Source organism: Alligator sinensis, unplaced genomic scaffold (assembly GCF_000455745.1).
Source record: "Alligator sinensis unplaced genomic scaffold, ASM45574v1 scaffold240_1, whole genome shotgun sequence".
NCBI lineage: Eukaryota > Metazoa > Chordata > Crocodylia > Alligatoridae > Alligator > Alligator sinensis.
In genome coordinates this window covers 768,965-789,106 of record NW_005841902.1, presented here as the reverse complement: position 1 = coordinate 789,106, position 20,142 = coordinate 768,965, and the positions used below count along the sequence as shown (strand labels likewise).

The following is a 20,142-nucleotide window of genomic DNA, read 5'->3' as shown; positions in this document are numbered from 1 at the left end:
GGACAGCATTGAGAGGGTCCAGAGGAGGGCCACTCACATGATCGGGGGCAGCAGGGCAGGCCCTATGAGGAGAGGCTAAGGGACCTGAACCTGTTCAGCCTCCACAAGTGAAGGCTGAGGGGGGATCTAGTGGCCTGTTACAAACTAGTCAGAGGGGACCAGCAGGCATTGGGGGGGTCCCTGTTCCCCCGAGCGCTCCCAGGAGTGACAAGAAATAACGGTCACAAGCTGGCAAAGGGTAGATTTAGACTAGACATCAGGAGGCGCTACTTCACTGTCAGGGTGGCTAGGATCTGGAACCAACTTTGAAGAGAAGTGGTGCTGGCTCCTACCCTGGGGGTCTTTAAGAGGAGGCTGGATGAACACCTTGCTGGGGTCGTTTGACCCCAGTGCTCTTTTCTGCCATGGCAGGGGGTCGGACTTGATGATCTGTTAAGGTCCCTTCTGACCCTACAAACTATGAAAATATGAAACTATTTGTCAGCAGTCTTGGAGTGATAACCTATGTTCAGAATTACAAAATTTTGTAGACATAATTCATACATAGCATTGCTTTAGTATGAATGCTGTGTGCAACCATATAGTTTTTACTTTCAAAGCATTGGTTTGAGAAATTTGCATAACAGTGATTGTTGTATGTCTTTCAATGGATGCTTGGAAGTTTACATGTCAAAGGACTTCTGGTACAATTCCAGAATTCTGTGCAATGTAGGAAGGATGAGTTCAATTCTGGGATTTCTGGTAGCAAATGTATGGTTGTGGGGACTTATATTAGAGAGGTACAGATATTGTGTTGTGTATAGACACATCTAATAGCTAAAATACTGCTCCTGCATGCAAAATACCATTGTATGAATGTACTAAATTTTATAATGAAAAATTGTGTGTAAAAATAATATTATCTAGAATATTTATGTAATCCTTAATTGATGGATCCTGAAACACATTTCATTGCCAATATTGGCAAAATTTTTTATACATGCTTCACAGGTGTGGGAGGGGTACGCTTTAATTAGAGCTGCTCTAATTAAATTAGAGTGCCTAGAGTGTCTCATGTATCAGTATCCCTGTGCTTCAAAATGGCAGCAGGGATGTTTTAAAGCTTGTTGAACTAGCTTTAGTTAAAGCGCTCCCGCCAGCATTTTGAAAAGTGGGGACACTGACACACAAGACATGAAGGCTGGCTGGAGCATGGTAATTACCACACTTCAGCAGACTCAATTAAGGAAGTCTGCTCTGATACGCTGTAATTATAGCACGTTGGAGCAGCCTCCAGGCTCCTGTACAGGCACCCTATATTTTTTTAATGCTTCCACTTTCATCTCTGATTGGCCGCTTCTAAATTAACATTGCTGTTGGCCAATGAAACTCAAAGGTGTTTTGATTCATTCATAGACAGTGCTGGGTGGTCCACTTGAAACAAGAAAAGTTAATACATACCATGCCTCTCCATAGATCAGTTCAAATTATTACTTGGAAAGGGGGAAAAACTACAATAAATAATTTGAAAATGAATTACAATCAGCTCATGTTAAGAAGTTATAACCCCTTCATGTTAATATTTCTTTCTCTGCAGATTTATAAGCCTCAAGGATAACCGTTATGAAACAATCCCATACCAAGAAACTGAAGAAATAGAAAGTGAACGTGATCGGGAGAAATTTGAGAAAGAATTTATGAAAACCTACATTGAAGATCTGAAGGAAAGAGGTACGTGCTAAGCTTCCAATAAATTTCTTATTATTTCTGGTATAAACATAGATTTCAACAAGCTTTCCAGGCTGCATCAAGATAATGTGCATTATTTATATATAGAAATAAGCAATACCATGAATTTTTATGAAAAGTGAGAACAAGACTAAGAGTACAAGACATACAATGTTTTTTAGAATGGTTAAAGTGCTATATTATATTAGATTTATATTATAAGTGCTATATTATATTAGATTTATTTTGTGTCTTTTTTTCAAAACAATAAGCTGTATTTTTAGATATGTTCAGATAAACTGTAAGCCAGAACCAGAGTTCTGAATCTGAAAAACATATACAAACTCAGTTGTGGGATCAAAATTCAATTTTGGTCATTCCTATTATGGTGTGCCAATAAATCCTTATTAGAGAGTAGGTCTGCATTACACTATATGCTGCATACACATTAAAGGGACTGCCCATGCCTCAAATAATTTAATGTATGTATATTTGTGATGCATTACAAATAGAGATAGATGGATAATACAAATAAATAGGAAAAGATATGGTAAAACGTAAAACACTCCAGATTCCAATCTTAGTTTTGACAAACAAAAACTAGGATGCTAATTTTGCTTTGTTATAGCATGGTAGAAGTTTTCAGACTCGGTTCACTGGTTTTGCCATCATGATAGCAAATATATCCTTTACTATATGATTTTATACAAAGTAATTCCTGCCAAAATACTGTTCCTGACTGTTCTGGATCACTATCAGAAAACATGTTATGCTTTTAATGAATAGAACAGAAGTTGAATTCTTAGAATATGAATAAAATTAGAATGGCACTTTCAGCATCTACATGTGAATATGAATAGAGTAAATAATCACTGTACTTGCTTTATATTTTTTTAGAGTGCTAATATTACTTGTGGCATCTGTACACTAGATTTCTTCTGGTTTACAATACTCAGTCTCTGTGCCATGCAGACATTACCGATGTAACATTTCATTTTGTGAATACTGCCCTTTATTAGTTTAACTTTTTGACTCGGGCCACAGTGGCAGAGTGCTTAAAGCATCTTGATGCAGATCCAGAAATGTGAGTTTGAGTGCCTTGCACTTGCTCTGAAAATCAGATCCTACACATCCAGTTGTAAGCAGACTCTTGCTCATTTATGCAGGGAGTCAAAGGCAGCTGTGTGCCTTTGGCACCTTAATCATGCAGTATATTACCTTGACTAGGGAAGGACTTCTGCCCTTGACCTTGAATAGAATGTGATGCAGGTCATTGTATACCTGACCCTCTGTGATCTCTACAAGGGCACTGTGGTCTAGCCTCAGGCTTCCAGCTTTCATTTTTCCATTCAGGACTTGCATCCATTTGGGTTTAGGGCTGTTGCTTCCTAGCAACCCTTGTGCTCCCATTAGCCTATCTGACTGCAGCCCAGAGTCTGAAATTCTGTTCTCTTTGGAATGACAATGGTGTTAAGCAGTGAGAAACCAACTTTCAACAAACATGGTACGGTTTGTTTTAGGACAAAAGCAGCACAGAAAAAAAGGTATCATATTGCGTATAACCCATAATCTCCATGAACCTCTGGCAAGTATGTTACCCAAATTTGTCAGTTGACTCTTCCAGTCTGTCACAGTTTTGTACCTGATCATCCAATAAAAATGACACTGTCCCTGGGGCACCTATTCATATTGTACCCTTTGGAGTTCATTGTTTGGAAGCTGTCAGTTCAAATCAAGAAATGTAATTGTCCCAGGTTGGGGAAGGCTTTTTCCCAAGCTTGTTTACCTGCTCAGGAAGTGGTATTAATTACTCCTCCAATTATTTTTAGTTTCTGCAGGACCTTCTCCCCGTATCTCCAACACTGAAGTGGAATACAAAGATATATCTAACTACTTTTGCCTTGATACAGCCATTTTTATGCCACATGCCAAAATAATAGGCTTTGAAATCACTGTGTTTCCGAAACATCGCTTTTGCCATAGTGCATACACAGAATACCTGAAAATGTTGTAGGAACTGTCATTCATTGTTTTTGAATAGCACGGTTTACTAAGTTAGACATCTATTTTTGTGTTCTATGCATTTGGACATTTCAGGGAACTAATGTAAAATTCCCCCTGGACCAGAGGACCGGAACGTTTCTGTTCAGCTTAATGAAAATGTGCAGCAATGAGTGGTCAGTGGAGCGACTCTTATGATACATCCTTATTCCATGCATATTATGCTGGATGATGCATATCATATTGGCTGGATAACAGCCCTTCAAAGGATAACAGAAAAGAAGTTCCAAAGATGACTGTGGGTTTTGTGATCATCACATAACTTTAGTGATCCTTATATCTTGCACCATAGGCAACTGGTGGGGCGGGGGAGCGGGGGAGGGTACAGGGCCATCTCTGCTGCCGGCATCTCTAGATGCTTGCCAGCTATGCCCCCACTGCCGCCACTAGCGTCTGCAGGTGCTCACCAGCTCCACCTCTGCCGCTGACCCCCCAGTGGCTTCTGCAGGTGCCCCCCCAGACTCAAGAGGCACCAGTTGCCCATGTCTTACACAAGTCTGGATAGTTTGGATGCTAGCCCAGAGTGGTTTAGCATAGTGGCCATGTACTGAATTTCATCCTGTGCTCTAATGCTGGGCTTTATTTTTCTACAGAGTAAGAAAAGTATAATTGAATAAGCCTTCTGTTCACGAGTAATTATCATTCTAAAAGAATACAGTTCAGGCTTTAGTAAAAACAAGAATGTGAATCTGGAGAAAGAGGAAAAAAGGGAGAAAATATGAGATGATATTTGAGAATCTGGCCTTATAGGTCATGAAGATGTGTATGAAACAGTATGCAGTGATGTTTTATTCCCTGTCTGTTCCTGAACATTTCAGCACATCCCAGTAGTTTCAGTATGGCATCTGGTATGCTCTGCTTACTACCTAAACCACCTTTCTTTTGAGGCTATTTGTCTTGAATGAAGCTGGGGAATTACAGTATAGGATTGTGATTGCTAATTTGTGTGAGGAAGTCTATTAAGTTTTTTGTTTTTCCTGGGCTATTGATTTTGTCTGGTAACTGGCAGATAGGTTTGTTTCTTAGTGCATTCTTCAAAAATTGTTATGGGGCCCCGGGCATTGGATTTTTGCCACAAGTGTGAGTGAATAAATAGAAGCAAAAATAAATAAACAGTCACTACTGTTTTTTGTAAAAGTGAATTGCAAATAAATGTATACATTTAAATAATTGTTTCTACCTATTACTACTAAGCTCATGAAGTAAAACTGACACAAACCAGAAAACCCCAGTTACTCAGTAGGTTCATATATTTAATGTTAAAGTAAAAAAGGCATTGATCATTTTGTCTGATGTCCTGTCTAGCACAGACCAGTAGAATCTATTAAATTGGCACAAAAATCACTTATTTCTGTAGTTCAGTATTAAAATTAAATGGAAACATTGAGGTATTTCTATGAGAATGATCATAGTTCTGAAATTTGAATGAATATACTTTTTCTCTTTTCATAGATTCTGTTCCTGCCTATACTACTAAGATATCATTTAGTCTCCAGCTATGAAGATCTGAATTTTCGAATCACTGGCAAATACCAGAAAAAACCCACTATTACTGCCCCTGATCAGCTGATTGGTGGCCAGCTCCAGAGGCTTGAACTAGCCTGGAGGGTACCTGGAGCAAACATCAAAATGGCAAACATCAAAAATATAGACTGAAATAAGAGCCTTCTAAAAATATTCATAGAATTTCTTGTTTGTTACCAAATTTGCTTTCAACAGGTATAGACAAAATGCAAGAACTGAATAGTTTTCATCAGAAGCTATGTCACTTTTCAAATCATTAGCAACTTTTAAAATCAATGGCATCAGATTAGGCCCTTTTAGCCTGCAAACAAACTTCAGCTTAATTTTACAGCTGGGAGTAATACTAGTGAAATTAAGGGGGCTATTCTTGGTAGTCAAAATACTACGTGCATGTGTGTTTGCAGGATCAGAGTGTTACTCAATGGGTGCATCTACACGAGGTGTTTACTGTGCAGTTGACTAATTAGCTGTGCAGTAAACATTGCACATCTACATATGTGCCCCTACTAAACTGAAGTAAACTAATTTACTCTGGCGCAGGATAGTACTTGTAAATACTTTTTAAAATACAAGTACTAACCTGCAGCTGAGTAAAAGCTCCAAAGCAGTGTATATGTAGATGCTGCACTGGCTGGCTTGAGCTTGGGGGTGCTTCAGTGTGGGGACTGCCTGCAGGCTAGCCCCTTACTGAAGCACCCTCATGCCCCAACCAGCCCCTCTGCAGCATGTTGAACCAGGGGCAGCAGCCCCAGACTGGTAGGCTGCCCCCGCTGGACCTTCTGCCAGCCAGGATTACTCTGACCAAGCTCAATATGCTGCAGTCCTGGGTGCATGTGTAAATGCACACCCAGGAGCAATAAACTCCAGTGCGACAAACATTGGAGTTTATTGTAGCACATTGATATGCACATGTAGATGCACTTAGTAGCTGCTTTATGTTTCATTGTGGTTCATTTGACAAAAAGATTTGATCTTGTAATAAAACAGAAAAGTACATTTAAAAAGTGAATGTGATCTATTCGACCAAATGACTAATTCAGTTCTTTATTTCTTTGAAATATAGGCATACATATGGCTATGTGGTTGAAGAGTGATATTGTTTTCTTCCTGCTGTTCAGACATTTCTTTCTTCTCTGGTTTTTCAATTTAAATAATTTCCAACAAGTAGATCTCATTCTACACTTGACTGGAAATATTTGTGGTAAACAGGATTATCAAGAATGACATGGCAATGATTTTACAGGTCTTCAAAAGAAAAAAGAAATAAACCAAAGTTTGACTGAAAAGACAGTAGCTAAATAGTTTAAAATGGAGTATTTCTACTAATATAGATAGCTATGAATCACAATGTAGTATTTTTTTTATTGAATGCACATGTCTTAGCTATATAAGTGTCATGATTTTGCTGGTTATGAAATTTTTGTTTTGTGTGTTATACAATAATTTGTTATACATAATTCTGTAAGTGTACATACTTCAGAGCGCTTCAGAGACTGTTTTGCATATATTTTTCATTTAATAAATCAATTCTTTTTAATCAAATAGCATTTGAAACTTGAAGCCTTTAATTTTAATAATGCTAAGCTATGTGTTTTTGCAGAAAAATGTAACAATAAATAGTAAGATTAAAATGATCGCATGTACAATTCTTGTACTGTACAGATGACATCTAGCAGACCTAGTAATGTGGGGAAAAATAGAGCAGAGGGTTTTTTTTTCCCCATTTCCAGATGCAAAGAACACTGTTGCTTTTTTAAGCACTGTGGGTTATCTAAGCCTTTCCTTTCTCAGGTTAACTTTTTTAATAAATGAAAGGAATTTCAATTACTAATGGCTACTATTTATTTTATTCCTGAGATGCTGCAGTTAGCTTATTACATGGAAGGAAAACCCATTTAGAATTTCTCTCTGGACTGTTTATGTTGATATTCAGTAGATCTTGGAACAATACAGAAGACTGGAAGAAAATTAATGCTTTCTATTTTTTTTTAAAAAGGAAGGGGGTGATCCAGGTAATTATAGACTTGTCCCAACTAATGACATTCATCCATAGCAAAATAATGGAATCCCTAGCATCTGATGAAGTAGGCTGTGGTTTATGAAAGCTTCCATCTTTCTGAACCAGTTAGTCTCTGAGGATTCACCCTACCGTGCCTTCTGCTTAGAGAAGTAATGGGATACGTAATATGGGACCTAATTAATAAAGAATGGAAGTATGATAATTAAGTCTAAATGGATTTTTAAGCTTTGTTGATAAAAAAAAATATATTGTGTTGATGCAAAAGGCTTCTAAAAGCATTTGATATTGACATTGTACAACATTTGGATCTAGAAACAAGAACAATATAAAATTAATGAGTCACATTAAATGAGGTAAACAATAGCTAACTGATAGGTCTTATAACATAATTTTCATTGGGAAATCATCGAGTATGTCTGTTTCTAGGTCCTTGTTCTTGGCCCAACTCTTTTTTCTTTCAATGACCTGAAAGAAAACCATAAAATCATGACTGACAGGGATTGGGAAAGTGGTAAATAATTATAAGGACTGATCATTGCAACAGAGCAATCTGGATCACTCGTTAAGATGAACAGAAGCAAATGATGTATATTTTTAATATTGCTGCACTGAGGCCTCTGGAAGATGTCATGTCCATCAAGCAATGTAGCTTTATGGAGATTGTTATCCCATATGGCCTACTTCACATTCATAGGGCAAGCTATCCAGAGGGGAAAAAGCACCCTGGAAACTTGCTCTCCCAGCACTTGCCAGCAAGAGGAGCTAGAGTGTTGTTGGCAGGGGCTGTCATTTCCCACCTCTTCCTTATCCCCACTCCTCCTGACTGTTTTCAGCTGTGTTACTAATAAGAAGTGAGTTCTGAAGTCATCATCTGAGCGGATGGAGAAGCTGCTCCCCAGACCCTTGCATAGAGCGGGGGAGACCTGAGCAAAGGATGGGGGAAAGAACAGGAGCAGGAGTAGCACAGCTCATTCTCTCCCAAAACACCTTAGGACTGCGGTTCCCAATCTGAGGTACACGTACCACCAGCGGTACGCAGACAACCTATCAGTGGTACGCAGCGGTATGAAAAATGTCCTGGTGGTACTTAAGCTTGTATCATTTCCAATTGGTGGTGTGCAATCTGTCAGAGTTTGGGAACTGCTGCTTTTGGAGATGCTTTTGTGTATGTACTTTTCAAAGTCCTGAATTTGGGACAAAATAATTGCACGTAGAAATGCAAATTTGGGGAATGATTGTTTAGGTTGTAGGACTTAGGGGTTACAGTAGACTATAAGCTGAAAATGAGCCCAAAGTATGTTCTTGTTACAAAAAAAGCCATCAGCATATTGGGCTATATTAATAGGAGTGTCACTTGTAAACTAAGGGCATTGAGCCTTCCATTCTGTTTGGCACTGGTGAGGCCTCTCCTGGAGTATCGTGTCCAGTTTTGGGCCGTGCACTTCAAGAAAGATGTCAACAGATTGTCACTGTCTACTGGACTACTTGCAAAAGAGTCTGGGAAACATGACTTATAAAGAAAGGCTGAAAGAGCTACGGTTATTTTGTCTGGAGAAGAGGAGACTGAGGGGGGTTTTAAATTTTCAAATAAAAGTCATCTATCAGATAACAAGCACAGCTGGCAGCAAGGACAGGGGTTTATCCCCTGGGCAGGTGCAATAATCACCCCAGAAAAGAAAAAAAGATGACAGGTAATAAAAAAAAATCATTTTTAAATCTTGGCATAATTATGGGTGAAATTTATATCCATGTATTATACTGCAAAAATACTAAAAAAGCACATTTCTGTTGAGAGGATGTTAGCTGTTAAAATAGAAATTTGTTGTTGTCAGCCTATCTCAATATTGGGTGTGTCATAACATAAATCACTACTTTTTGAGTTTAATCCAATGTTGATATTTGTTCTTAGTGCAATTCAGCCTAATAATAATTTTACTTCGATCTATGCTTCTCCATTTTAAAACGACACTTCCAGAGGCAAAAAATACTGCTTCTGGTGGTCTGAGAAAATTTCTTCTCAGTTTTTAAAATTAACAGTATCTGTGATTCGAAAGAAATTTAAAATACCGACAGCCACTATTGATTCTATTTCTAAGTTGCAGCAGTCAGATTCTTAAGCATCTAAAACAAAGCACCTTCTCTGTTTTCCTGAACTGTGAAAGGAACATACATGCATGTGCATATGCACTATTCATACAGTGATTTGTTATGACTATCAAATATAATATTATACTTAGCCTCTTCCCTCTTTCTGGTGGACAGCCAATTTTCAGAAGCAACAATAATATGGGTAACACTTCTCAGGACAATTATTGATTGCAATATGCAGAAATAAATCACATAGATGGGCGTTCAAAGTATTCCTTGGCCTAAATCTAAATTGTTCTGGCATTGTTTTTAAGGACAGCTATCGGTAAACAGTGTACAAAGAGTTGTTGTATCTTCTGTGAACAAAATAATTTGAGTGACAGTCATAAATAAGAATTATGATAAGCACAGTTATTGTGAGCTTTAGCTTACTACTACCTTGATCACCAAGCTACTATTACTGGGAGCATCTACACATGCACTTTACTGTAGAGTTGGTTAATTAGCTCCTCAGTAAAGCAGCACTGTTATTAGAGAGCAGTAAATTAATTAACTTTGCCATAGTCTCCAACAGTACTATCCTATGGTGGATGGCGGAGTAATTATGCATGCTGAAATGTACATGTAGATGGTGGCAGGGGCTGGCTGGGGGGCACAAGAGTGATACAGTGCAGGTGCTGCCTGCTGCCTAGCCCCACACTTTAGCACTCTCATGCCCCAGCCAGTCCCTCCACTGCCTGATGCCGCCTCCCGGAGCCTGGGGCTGAACCCCCACACCCTCTGCCAGTCCAGGGCTACTCTGCAACAGCTCAAAGTGCTGGGTTCCTGGGTGCACATGTAGACATTGCACCCAGGAGCAGCTGAAACTATGCTGGAATTTATTGCTCTATGTTAGATGCACCCACCACAAGTAGATGCATCCACAGTTTAAGTACAGAGAGTCAAAAAGCCTGAGGCTGAATTGATTCAGTCTTTGCAGGCTAGTCTAACCTGCGTAGACTGAACTAAGAAGCAAGTAAACAGACATTCACTTTGGATTCCAGAAATACAGCCACGTGCCTGCAGTCGTTCAGGCTAGAAGCTGGGGGCCACTAGAGCAAGCCCTCCCTTCCCTTTGGCAGTGGCCAAAAGGCTGGAGGGAAGCTGAGAGAGAAGCCCTCCAGGCTTTTCCCTCCTCCCTGCTTGAGCTGAGGTGGGGACGGGTGTACCTGGGCCCTGGCAGGCCCTCAGTATGATTGGGGGGTTTAAACCCCCACCCTGGTTTGTATGGACCCTAGCCAGGGTGTGCCTGGGGAGGGAGGAGGGAAGCAGCCCTTGCCAGGCTTTTTCCTTGGGGGTCCCTACAGTCAGTACGGTATAGACCCCACCCCCCGGGATCCTGCCTGGGGCCCCGCATACCCCTAGGGATGGCTCTGATTATATGCATATAAAAGAATACATTAAAAGAACATTAAAGCCATGATCAGATAAGCAGGAGCGTGCACTTGCAGTGGCACAAATAGCAGTGGCACAAATTTGTGCCATTACTTTGTGCCACAGTGTATGCCCCTGCACGTGCTGTTTGTTGTGGGACACATTGTTCTGCTCTGGGCAAACTGTCCATGCCCCACTGCTCCTGGTTCCTGCCTGGGCTCTATGGGTACCTATACATGAGCACAGAGGCTGCTCTGACATGCTGGAATTCCAGCACGTTGGAGAAAACTCAATCAAATCTGCTGAAGCATGGCAATTACCGTGCTCCAGCAGCCTCCTGCATCTCACGTATCAGTGTTCCTGTGCTTAAAAATGGTCAAATGAGCTTTAGTTCAAGCACTCACGCTGCAATTTTTAACCACGGGGATGCGGATACATGAGATGCAGTGGCCCTTTAATTAAAGTGGCTCTGAGAGCTGCTTTAATTAAAGTATTGCCCCGCTCCAACCACGGAGCAAATGTAAAAGTGCCCTGTGTGTTGCAAGGGGTGGGGGGGTGGCTGGGGCCCAGGGTGCCTCAGTGTGAGACTAACTCAGTGTGAGGCCCTGGGCTGCCTGTTCCCCGCTACCCACGTGGTGTAGAACCCTTGCACTGAGGCACGCTGTGTACCAGCTAGCCAGTCCATGAGCAAAAAGCTGTGCAAAGCACTCAAAACAGTGTCCGTGTGTGTCCCAGTGCATGCTATTTTTGAGTGCTTTGCACTTTTTGTTCTGGGGTCTTTTTTTTGCTACCAGAAAATCTAGGTAGCAAATTTTGCCAGTGCACTGCAAATTAGCAGTGCTGCACTTGGTTTCACGTGCAACATGTGCAGTTTGTGGTGCCACAAATAGGTCTGTTGTGCCACAAGGGGGTTTGTGGCACCACAAACTACACATGCCTGCATGCATGGATGTGGCCTAAGGTTGCAAAAGCAAGCACTCAGCTGTATTACTTCTGTCGTGGAAACACACGCAGCATACTTTTGGGTCAGGTCAGCAGAAGCTTTTAATCAAAAGAAACTACAGCTGTTGGGGGGATTCCAAAGTGACATGGATTTCCCAAGCACTTGGAAGGGGTCCCCCCCCAAGCGCAAAATCAGGAGGCTTATATACTTTTTAACAGTTGCTTACAACTCACGTGATCATATAGTGAAATTAGCATGAAAAGGGGCTATAATATTACTTTATTATTTCTTTGCTGTAATCAGGATGGGAACTAATGGGGGAGGCGAGGTTAGTTCACAAACCTCCTTCTTGCGCCTGGAAATCAGATTTGTACATACTTTTTTGCTATCTTTAAGGCCGCGGTGAGCGAAGCAGTTGCAGAGGAGTTACAAAGAACAAACACTTTCTCTTATCTGTTCTACTATACAGAGCCAGCAATTCTCCACAAAGCGGTTATGTCATCTTATAACTAAAATAATCAAATTTAAGGCATATATTTTTTCTGATTCCACACTTCGAAGTCAGGCAAAAGGCAGGGCAGAGTTAGCTTATGCTTTTCTGATTTAGCCTGTAAGGTGCCACTCTGTCAAGCACCCAAAGGTTAGGAAATAGTAAGGAATCCCATAACTGAAAATTGCATCAGGATGCGTACTTGTAAGGAGGCCAAAATAATGTTGTACAGTGAACCTTATTTCTGACATTTCACAACTTCTGAGTGCTTGCTTTTGCACCCTTAATGTTTTCTTTCAATGTAGATTTTTGCCTGTGGTCTCCTAGGTTTTTAAAAATGCAAACTGAAAACACAGAAATTCCATCATGTGGAACCATAATTGGCTCCCATATGACTTGTATGGATGCAATTCAGGCTTTGAAACTACACTAAAAACAAAATAACCTTTGTAAAATAACTGAGCTCGTGCTTCTTAAATAGTTATTTATAAGTGTAATGTGCTAAAAATTTGAGGTTTTATCATTACAATATAGTATTTCAAACCTAATAAGAACATTCTGCTGCTATGTTGCCAACACAACTACATTAAAAACCTTAAATTTTGGAAACCAGTTTGGACTTCAGAGTTTCTGAGAGATCAACATTTGATTTTAAGGTGCATCTGTCCAACTTAAAACATGCCCATCACTGAGATCTACTCATTTTTCCTTAAATTTTTTACACTTTCTGGTTTTCATGAACACTTGTGCCCTTTTCCGGAAATCAGCAGTGAGATCAACAAAATAACAACTGAGCTCACAGGTACTCCAAGTTTAGCAAATATACATGGAAGAATGCCGGAAATATGTCAGTTGGAGGACTAAAATTGTATTTATTACATTTCCAAGAACACTTTTTAAAGGAGGGTTTTCCAAAATTAAATTGTTTTACTTCATGATAGCGGTTACACTGACCTAGATCAGCTCAAATTGAGCTGTTATAGGTTGAAGCAATAGTTTACATATATTATGTGAAATACCTTTCATCAATAACCTGGTGCACTAATAAAACAATGTATTATGCTTTAAACACAGTACAGTCCCATGACTATGCATTTGGGTTACATATGGATCAAATAGGTCCACCAGTAAACAGCATCCTGCAGAGGAAACTACATGCTATTGAAAATTGGGAATAGGGCTAATTGTGTTGAGTTTATATAGTCTTGAATGGAACATCATAAAACACAGCAATACTATGTCATATCTCTCGTGTTTACTGATTTCTTGTAAAGTACAATTGTACCATGCCTGTTTTCAGCAAACATATTTGTATTGCTTTATCCTTGTTAAATAGATTGTTCTAAAATCAATGTATTTTCACATTTGAAGACTCTCAGGTGATAGAGGCAATTTTCCTTTGTTGTTATGAAATAGAAAATAATATACAGAGGTTGTGTCTACACCTGCATTTAGGCATGCCTAAATTTAATGTGTATTACCTTAATGCTCATTAACGCAATTTAGGCTTGCGTCTACACATGCATGCATTAAAGTGCATTAATGCCATGTGCGCAGACTGACATGGGACCAAGTCAGTCCATATACAGTGTTAATGCACTTAAACATTGGCTACATGTGCATTGATGCACTTTAGCTCTTTGTGCCTAAATTTGGTACCTGCTTTTGCAAATTTAGGTGTAAATAGCCTAAAATTGACATTTTTAAGAGACATTAAGGATGCACACATGTAGATGCGTGCCTTTAATGTGCCTTAAAGCAGGCTAAAGCACCTTAAATTGGCACATGTAGATGCACCCAGAATGTACTACTAAAACTGAGATGACTTTGCAAGGTAAGGCTTCTTTGTATTTCAGTAACTTAATATAAAGGCATAATATTTTACTAAATGCCTCCTCAATAGAGGAGTAAATCTCTGTTCACACTGGGCAGACACGAATATGGGGAAGGTACTAGATTTGCATCAGTTTCCTGTCCTGGCCCTGCATTGGTCCTTAATTTTTCATGCCAACTGCAAACATTAAGTTTTTTCTACCTACTCTAATTGCTAGGAGCTTTCTGTATGTTCTACTTCTCCAGAGCCACCTTATTGCTATGACAGATGAAGAAGTATCTATTACTCACCCTCTCTCTCCTGTTTCATATACTTCTGGATTCTCATTAAAGATCATGAATAACTCATAAGCCTACCCTTGCGACTGTTCCCACTGAAAAGCTGCAGTAAGTTTAAACTGACCCAGCTCTAGGCTATCTTAATACAGGAGACCCATGCCATTCATGGCGGGTATGTTCCAGGGATCCCCGTGAATGGTGAAATCTGTGATTACGCCATGAACGGCGTGGGTCCCTGGCAGCTCGGGGGGCACGGCTGAGCTGGCAGTGGTGGGAGTGTGGCGGCGGCAGCGGGAGCGTGGCGGCGGGAGCATGGTGGTGCCAAGCGTGGAGCTCCCACAGATGCCACTGGCACTGTAACAGTGTCATCATGCTGCCACCGGGGAGAGAGTGTGGGTTGGTGTGGCACCACGAATATTCAAAATTGCGAATGCCAACCCCCTGAATAGTGCGGCTTTCCTCTATTGCTCACCAAATCAGCTAAATAGCAGCAGCAAAACTGTGCAGTATCACAAATTTCCCTCTCCTGTTCAGAAAAATTCTGAGGAGTAGCAATAGAACATTGTCTGTATCCTAAGGGAGATGATAGTGTATCAGCTACTCTCTGTTCATCCATGGTTATCTTTATAACCATAATGACAAGAAACTGATTTTTTATTTTAAATTAGATCTTAGATTCTGTGGAAACTAATGATGTAGATCACCTTCCTTACTGCACAGATTATTAAGCTCTACTTACTGTCAGAAATCTTTGTGAATGGCAGTCTCCCATGGCATACTGAATCTATATTTTTCTGTTTTGTTTTACTCTTTCCTTAAGCTTGTATCCTTTTGTAATTTAATTAGATTTTTTTTAAATGGGCCAAATTCCAATGTCCTTATTCCTCTGTGGGTTTCTTAGGTTTTGTGCTAACCTAGAATCTTACCAATAGGCCCAGTAAATACTAGGCTTTGGGCCAAACTGTATGAAAAGGTGCTGTCCCAGCTGGACTGCTTGGTCTTGCCTTGGCAAGATCAGTACTACATATTTTATGAACTATGTAGAGCTGACTTCTTCATGCCAATTATATATTTGTTGTGGTGCTACTGCTTTAGTTTATATTAGGATGTCTTCCCCCACACTCCCCCTCATCCCCTGTGCCAGCACAGAAACTAGATTTGTTCTCTAGAGGTGCGTCTATGTGAGCTTTAATGTGGAGTAGATTAACTTGCTCCGCGGTAAAGTGTCACCGTCTACACGTGCACCACAATTTGGGTACAGTAGAGAAATTTACTCTGGTGTAGAATAGTCCCATTGGACACAAGTACTATCCTACCCTGAAGTAAATAACTACGATTAAACAAACGAGTAGACAGTGACACAATCACAAATTGCACTTGGCCAGCCCAGTCAATGGGGAGCCAGGCTCCTGCCTGCTGCTGAGCCTAAACTGCTCTACCCGGGCTCAGTTTGCTCCTATCACGTGGTGCACATTCAGAGCCTGGATTCGTTTACTCCAGCATAAGCTGTGTGAGAGTAAATTCAGTTGCATTAATTGCACACTTAGATATGCCCTGGGTGTTTGGCTTATAGAGCCTAGCTCCAACAGCAACCAGGCGCCAGTCTCAGGTTTATGCTTAATGTGCCAGGATTGGCAAGTGCAGTTAAAAAGTATCTGTTACCTATCTATCCCTTTCTCCTACTTTCTATACTTTTGGATTCTCTTTCAATATAGTGAAGAACACACAAGTCTGCCCCTGCTACTGTTCCCACTGAAAAGCTGCAGTAGGTTTAAACTGACCCTGTTTTGGGTGTCTCAACGTTGCTCACAGGATCAGCTAAATTGCAGCAGAAAAACTGTGCAGTATCACACATTTCCCTCTCCTGCTTAAGACATGTTTGAGGAATGGAAATACAGCACTGTCTACACCCTCAGGGAGATAAATCCAAATAGACTTGTTCCCTAGTCCAGGGAAGCTCAAGCCCCAGCCTGTAGGCCAAGTCCAGCTCGTATCATCTGACCTGCAGGGCTCCCTGTGCCTAGCAGTTTGATGGTGGGAGAGTGGTGGCATTGCTTCCCAGCTGCCAAATTTCCAGACCTGCATGGAGCCCCAAGCCCTACACACTGGTTTGGGCACCCCAGAGCTGGGGGTGGTGCCAGGCCCCAATTTGGGTGTGGAGGACCAGAAAGGGGTAGTCCAGGTCCTGATCCCAGACAAATCCTGGTGTGTGGGGCTCAATCTAGCCTGTGCAGTATCATACATTTCCCTCTCCTGCTTATGACATTTCTGAGGAATGGCAATTAAGCACTGTCTGCACCCTAAGGGAGATAAACCCAATCAGACTTGTTCCTTGGTCCAGGAGTGTTAAACTCCCAGCTTGTGGGCCAAATCCAGCTTGTATCATCTGGCCTGCAGGGCTCCCTGTGACTCCAGCAATTTGATAGTGGGAGAGTGGTGGCACTGCTTCCCAGCTGCCAAATTTCTGGACCTAAAAGGTCAAGCACCACTGGCCTGGTCTGATTGGAGACTGGAGCTAAGACTTTGGAGTCTGTTTTAACCTGGGAGCTTACTCTGCATTTCCCCCAGTGGGCTGTGCCTTATGGGGGCTAACTGGGGAATCCTCCTGGAAGCCCCCATGGTTGGAGGGGAGCAGCAGGAGAGAGCCTGGGTTGTCTATTCCAGCAGCACTTGGTGTTCAGGCCTCAAGGCTGCAGCAGGCAGCATTGCCAGGTCTTACATATGAAATTATTGTATTGGAAGCTCAAAATTATTATATTTGCTGAAAAACTATCCTACACTGAAAAACATGCAAATAAGTGTGCAAATAAGACTTCTTCCTTTACTCCAGGGGTGTCCAACCTTTTTGAACGTGGGGCCAGATCACAAACTTTTTATCACCCAGTGGGCCGGCAAGCCATATTCAAAGACCTCACAGGAAGTGGTATCACATCAGGAAGTGATGTCACGTGACTTTTGACACCGATGAAGTTGCAGGAAGTGACAATGAAATGGGTCTAACCAGTTCAAAACTCTCCCTCTATAGCATCCACCTCTGCCACTGTTTGGGACAGGATACTGAGTTAGATGGACCATGAGGCTGACCAAGCATGGCACTTTTTATGCTCTTATGTTCAGAAGCTCTTATGTTCTTTGGTTGAGCTTCCAAACTATGGCTGAGGTTTGCAAAAAGGGGTAGATAGGCATGTTACAAAGTTGTCATAAAAGATTTGGAACCCTCTAAATCCCATTCATTTTAATGGAAGTTGGCCTTTTGACTCAGCTTTGAAAATCTCAGCCCAAGGTGCCAACCAAATAAGTCAAAATATATTGTGCATCTCTATGTAGTGCATCTATGTGGGGCTCTCCAAGCATTTTACAAACATGAAATGAACCTCAGGATGAGCCCAGCCAGAGAAACAGCGGCTCAGCTGCATTTTCCCCCTACCTGCGCTGGTCAGTCCGGAGTGGCACATGGCTCCGCCACCGCTTCTGCTGGCTGGTGCTGACCCAGGGGGGTCTGCCCTGCTGGAGCAGGGCGCAGCTGAAGCTGGCTTCCCACGTGCTACTGGGGACGGGAGGAGCCCGGCTGGGTCTGCACCAGCCAGCAGAAGAGGCAGCGGAGCCGTGGGCCGCTCGGGACGGGACAAGCCCAGCCGGAGCGGCAGGGGCTCAGCTGCATTTTCCCCCTGCCTGCGCCCGTCAGTCCTCAGTGGCACATGGTTCCTCCACTGCTTCTGCTGGCCGGTGCTGACCTGGCCGGGCTCCTCCCAGCCCTAGCAGCATGTCAGAAGCCAGCTTCAGCTGTGTGCTGCTCCGGATGGGACAGACCTGCCCAGGTCGGCACCAGCCAGCAGAGGCGGCAGCAGAGCCACGCGCTGCTTGGGACTGACCGGCGCAGGCAGGGGGAAAATGCAGCTGAGCCCCTGCCGCTCCGGCCAGGTTCATCCCATCCTGGGTGGCACACAGCTACTCCTCTTCCCACACGTGCCGCGTCGGCAATGTCAAGCTGATGTGGCGAGTGTGGGAACCTTGTCCCTTTCCCAGCCCTTCAGCAGCCATTAGGAAGCTGCTGAGGGGCCAGGGGAGGGACAAAGGGAGGGAATGAAAGTAAACACTGTTTACTTTCATTTCCTGTTGCAGCACTGCAGGCCACAGAAAATGGCTTCGCGGGCTGCATGGTGGCCCGCAGGCCGTATGTTGGACAAGCCTGCTTTACTCTATATTGCTCAGTGAGTGAGTGAGAATGGGACATCAAAGTTAAAGCATTTATTTCGAGGCAAGCTGTCATAAGAAAGTGCTGACAGCAAATGTAAATTGTTAGAAATAGAATAGGTTGAGACATTCTCACTGGCATCCTATCACACTTTTAACTTCTTTCATTTCTTGGAGTCTCAAAACAACAGACTTCCTATGCCTGAAGAAGGGTGATAGCACCTGAAAGCAGTGTTGTACTGTGGGTCCAGCACCCAGGCCAAGGCTTGCATTTGCGACCCCCCCCAGTCCTTCTCATAGAAATACTTAAAGTCACTGGTGATGCGTAGGGGGTGCATGTGTACCTCCTGAAAGTGCTGGTGTACCCCATCAGGCCTCCCTGTTTAGGTGACGGGCAGGGGGGCAGGCGGGAGTGCCAGTGCCCCCCCTGCGAGCACCAGTTGGGGAGTGGGGCCGCCAGCAAAAGCAGCTGCGCCACTTCCGGAAGCGGTATGGTCACTTTTTGGTGTGATCGCCCACCAGGGGCCCCCCCAGTCAGTGAGATTGTGGGGGACCCCCCCCGTTGCTGACTGGTGTCAGGGGGGGGCATGTGCCCCCCCGACTCAAGAGGCACCAGTTGCCCATGCTTAAAGTCACGTTGCACAATAAGAACTCTGAAGGGGCTGACTGGTGACCGCCTCCCCAGGCTGGCGCCTGGAGGCCACAGACCCACCCCCTGTTGGTCCACCATGCCCGAAAGCTCACCAAGACCTTTCTTCCATGTATAGGCAGTCCTCGGATTTGCTACATAATTGGTTCCTGACAACCACATCTGAAGTGGAAACATTGTAACTCGGAACCAATTTTCTCATAAGAAACAATGTTATAAATGAGGGACTGGTTCCTGAACCAAGGCCCAATACCCTATTTTCACAAAAAATACCCCAGAATTTTGTATTCGATCCATTATAGATGAGTAATATTGCTACATTAATGTATTTCTATTGTAAATAGCAATCATATTGATTTGGAAGGACTTCTTTGAGGTGACTTTGCTGGACTTTTTGAAGGGCTTGTGGTTGGACTTTTTGAAGGGCTCTCGGCTGGAGTCTTCTCAGGAGTCTCGGCTGCAGGTCTTTCTGGAGAAAAGAAAGTGTCCAAGGAAGTCAGGACAGACGTTCCCCAGGGAGATGAGCGACGCAGCGAACTTGTTCACTGGTGCAGAGTTGCATCGGATAAAGCATGGTCAAATCGAAACTGACATCATAAAGTTGAAACAGGGTGTCCATTTATAAACCTGGTAAGTGCGAAACGTTGTAAGTCGAGGGCTGCTTGTACACAGCTGCTCTAAGAAAAGATATTGCATCTACTCGAAGAACCGCGCCCGCCTATGTCCTTAGACCAAGAGGGCTACGACCAGAAACCCGGCAACATGATCATTACACCTGCAAGGGGAGGCCCCGACGCAGAGCAGCACAGAGGCAAGGAGCAACCCCCTTATGGCCACGAGCACTACCTGAGCCGGGGGCAGGACCGTCTCCTGGCAGCGGCGGCGGCGAGGCCAGAGGCCGCTTGCTGCAGCCCCGCGTGGGGCCGGGGCCGGGCCGGAGC

The 20,142-nt window shown here is 42.8% G+C and overlaps 1 protein-coding gene across 2 annotated transcripts in view; it reads left to right on the top strand.

Moving 5' to 3' along the window:
• The window catches only part of LRRC2 (leucine rich repeat containing 2), a 108,938-nt gene extending 101,835 nt beyond the window's left edge, over positions 1-7,103 (top strand). The window contains exons 8-10 of one of the 2 annotated variants that reach the window (XR_003092773.1): positions 1,577-1,710; positions 5,221-5,487; positions 6,356-7,102. Coding sequence is in view for 1 of the 2 variants with exons in the window: in XM_006018443.3 (XP_006018505.1) it covers positions 1,577-1,710; positions 5,221-5,270 (184 nt within the window). In the remaining variant the exon portion in view is untranslated. Of the gene's footprint in view, positions 1-1,576; positions 1,711-5,220 lie in introns of both variants that reach the window. The other variant, XM_006018443.3, reaches the window with a different exon arrangement.
• The last annotated feature ends 13,039 nt before the right edge of the window (positions 7,104-20,142 follow it).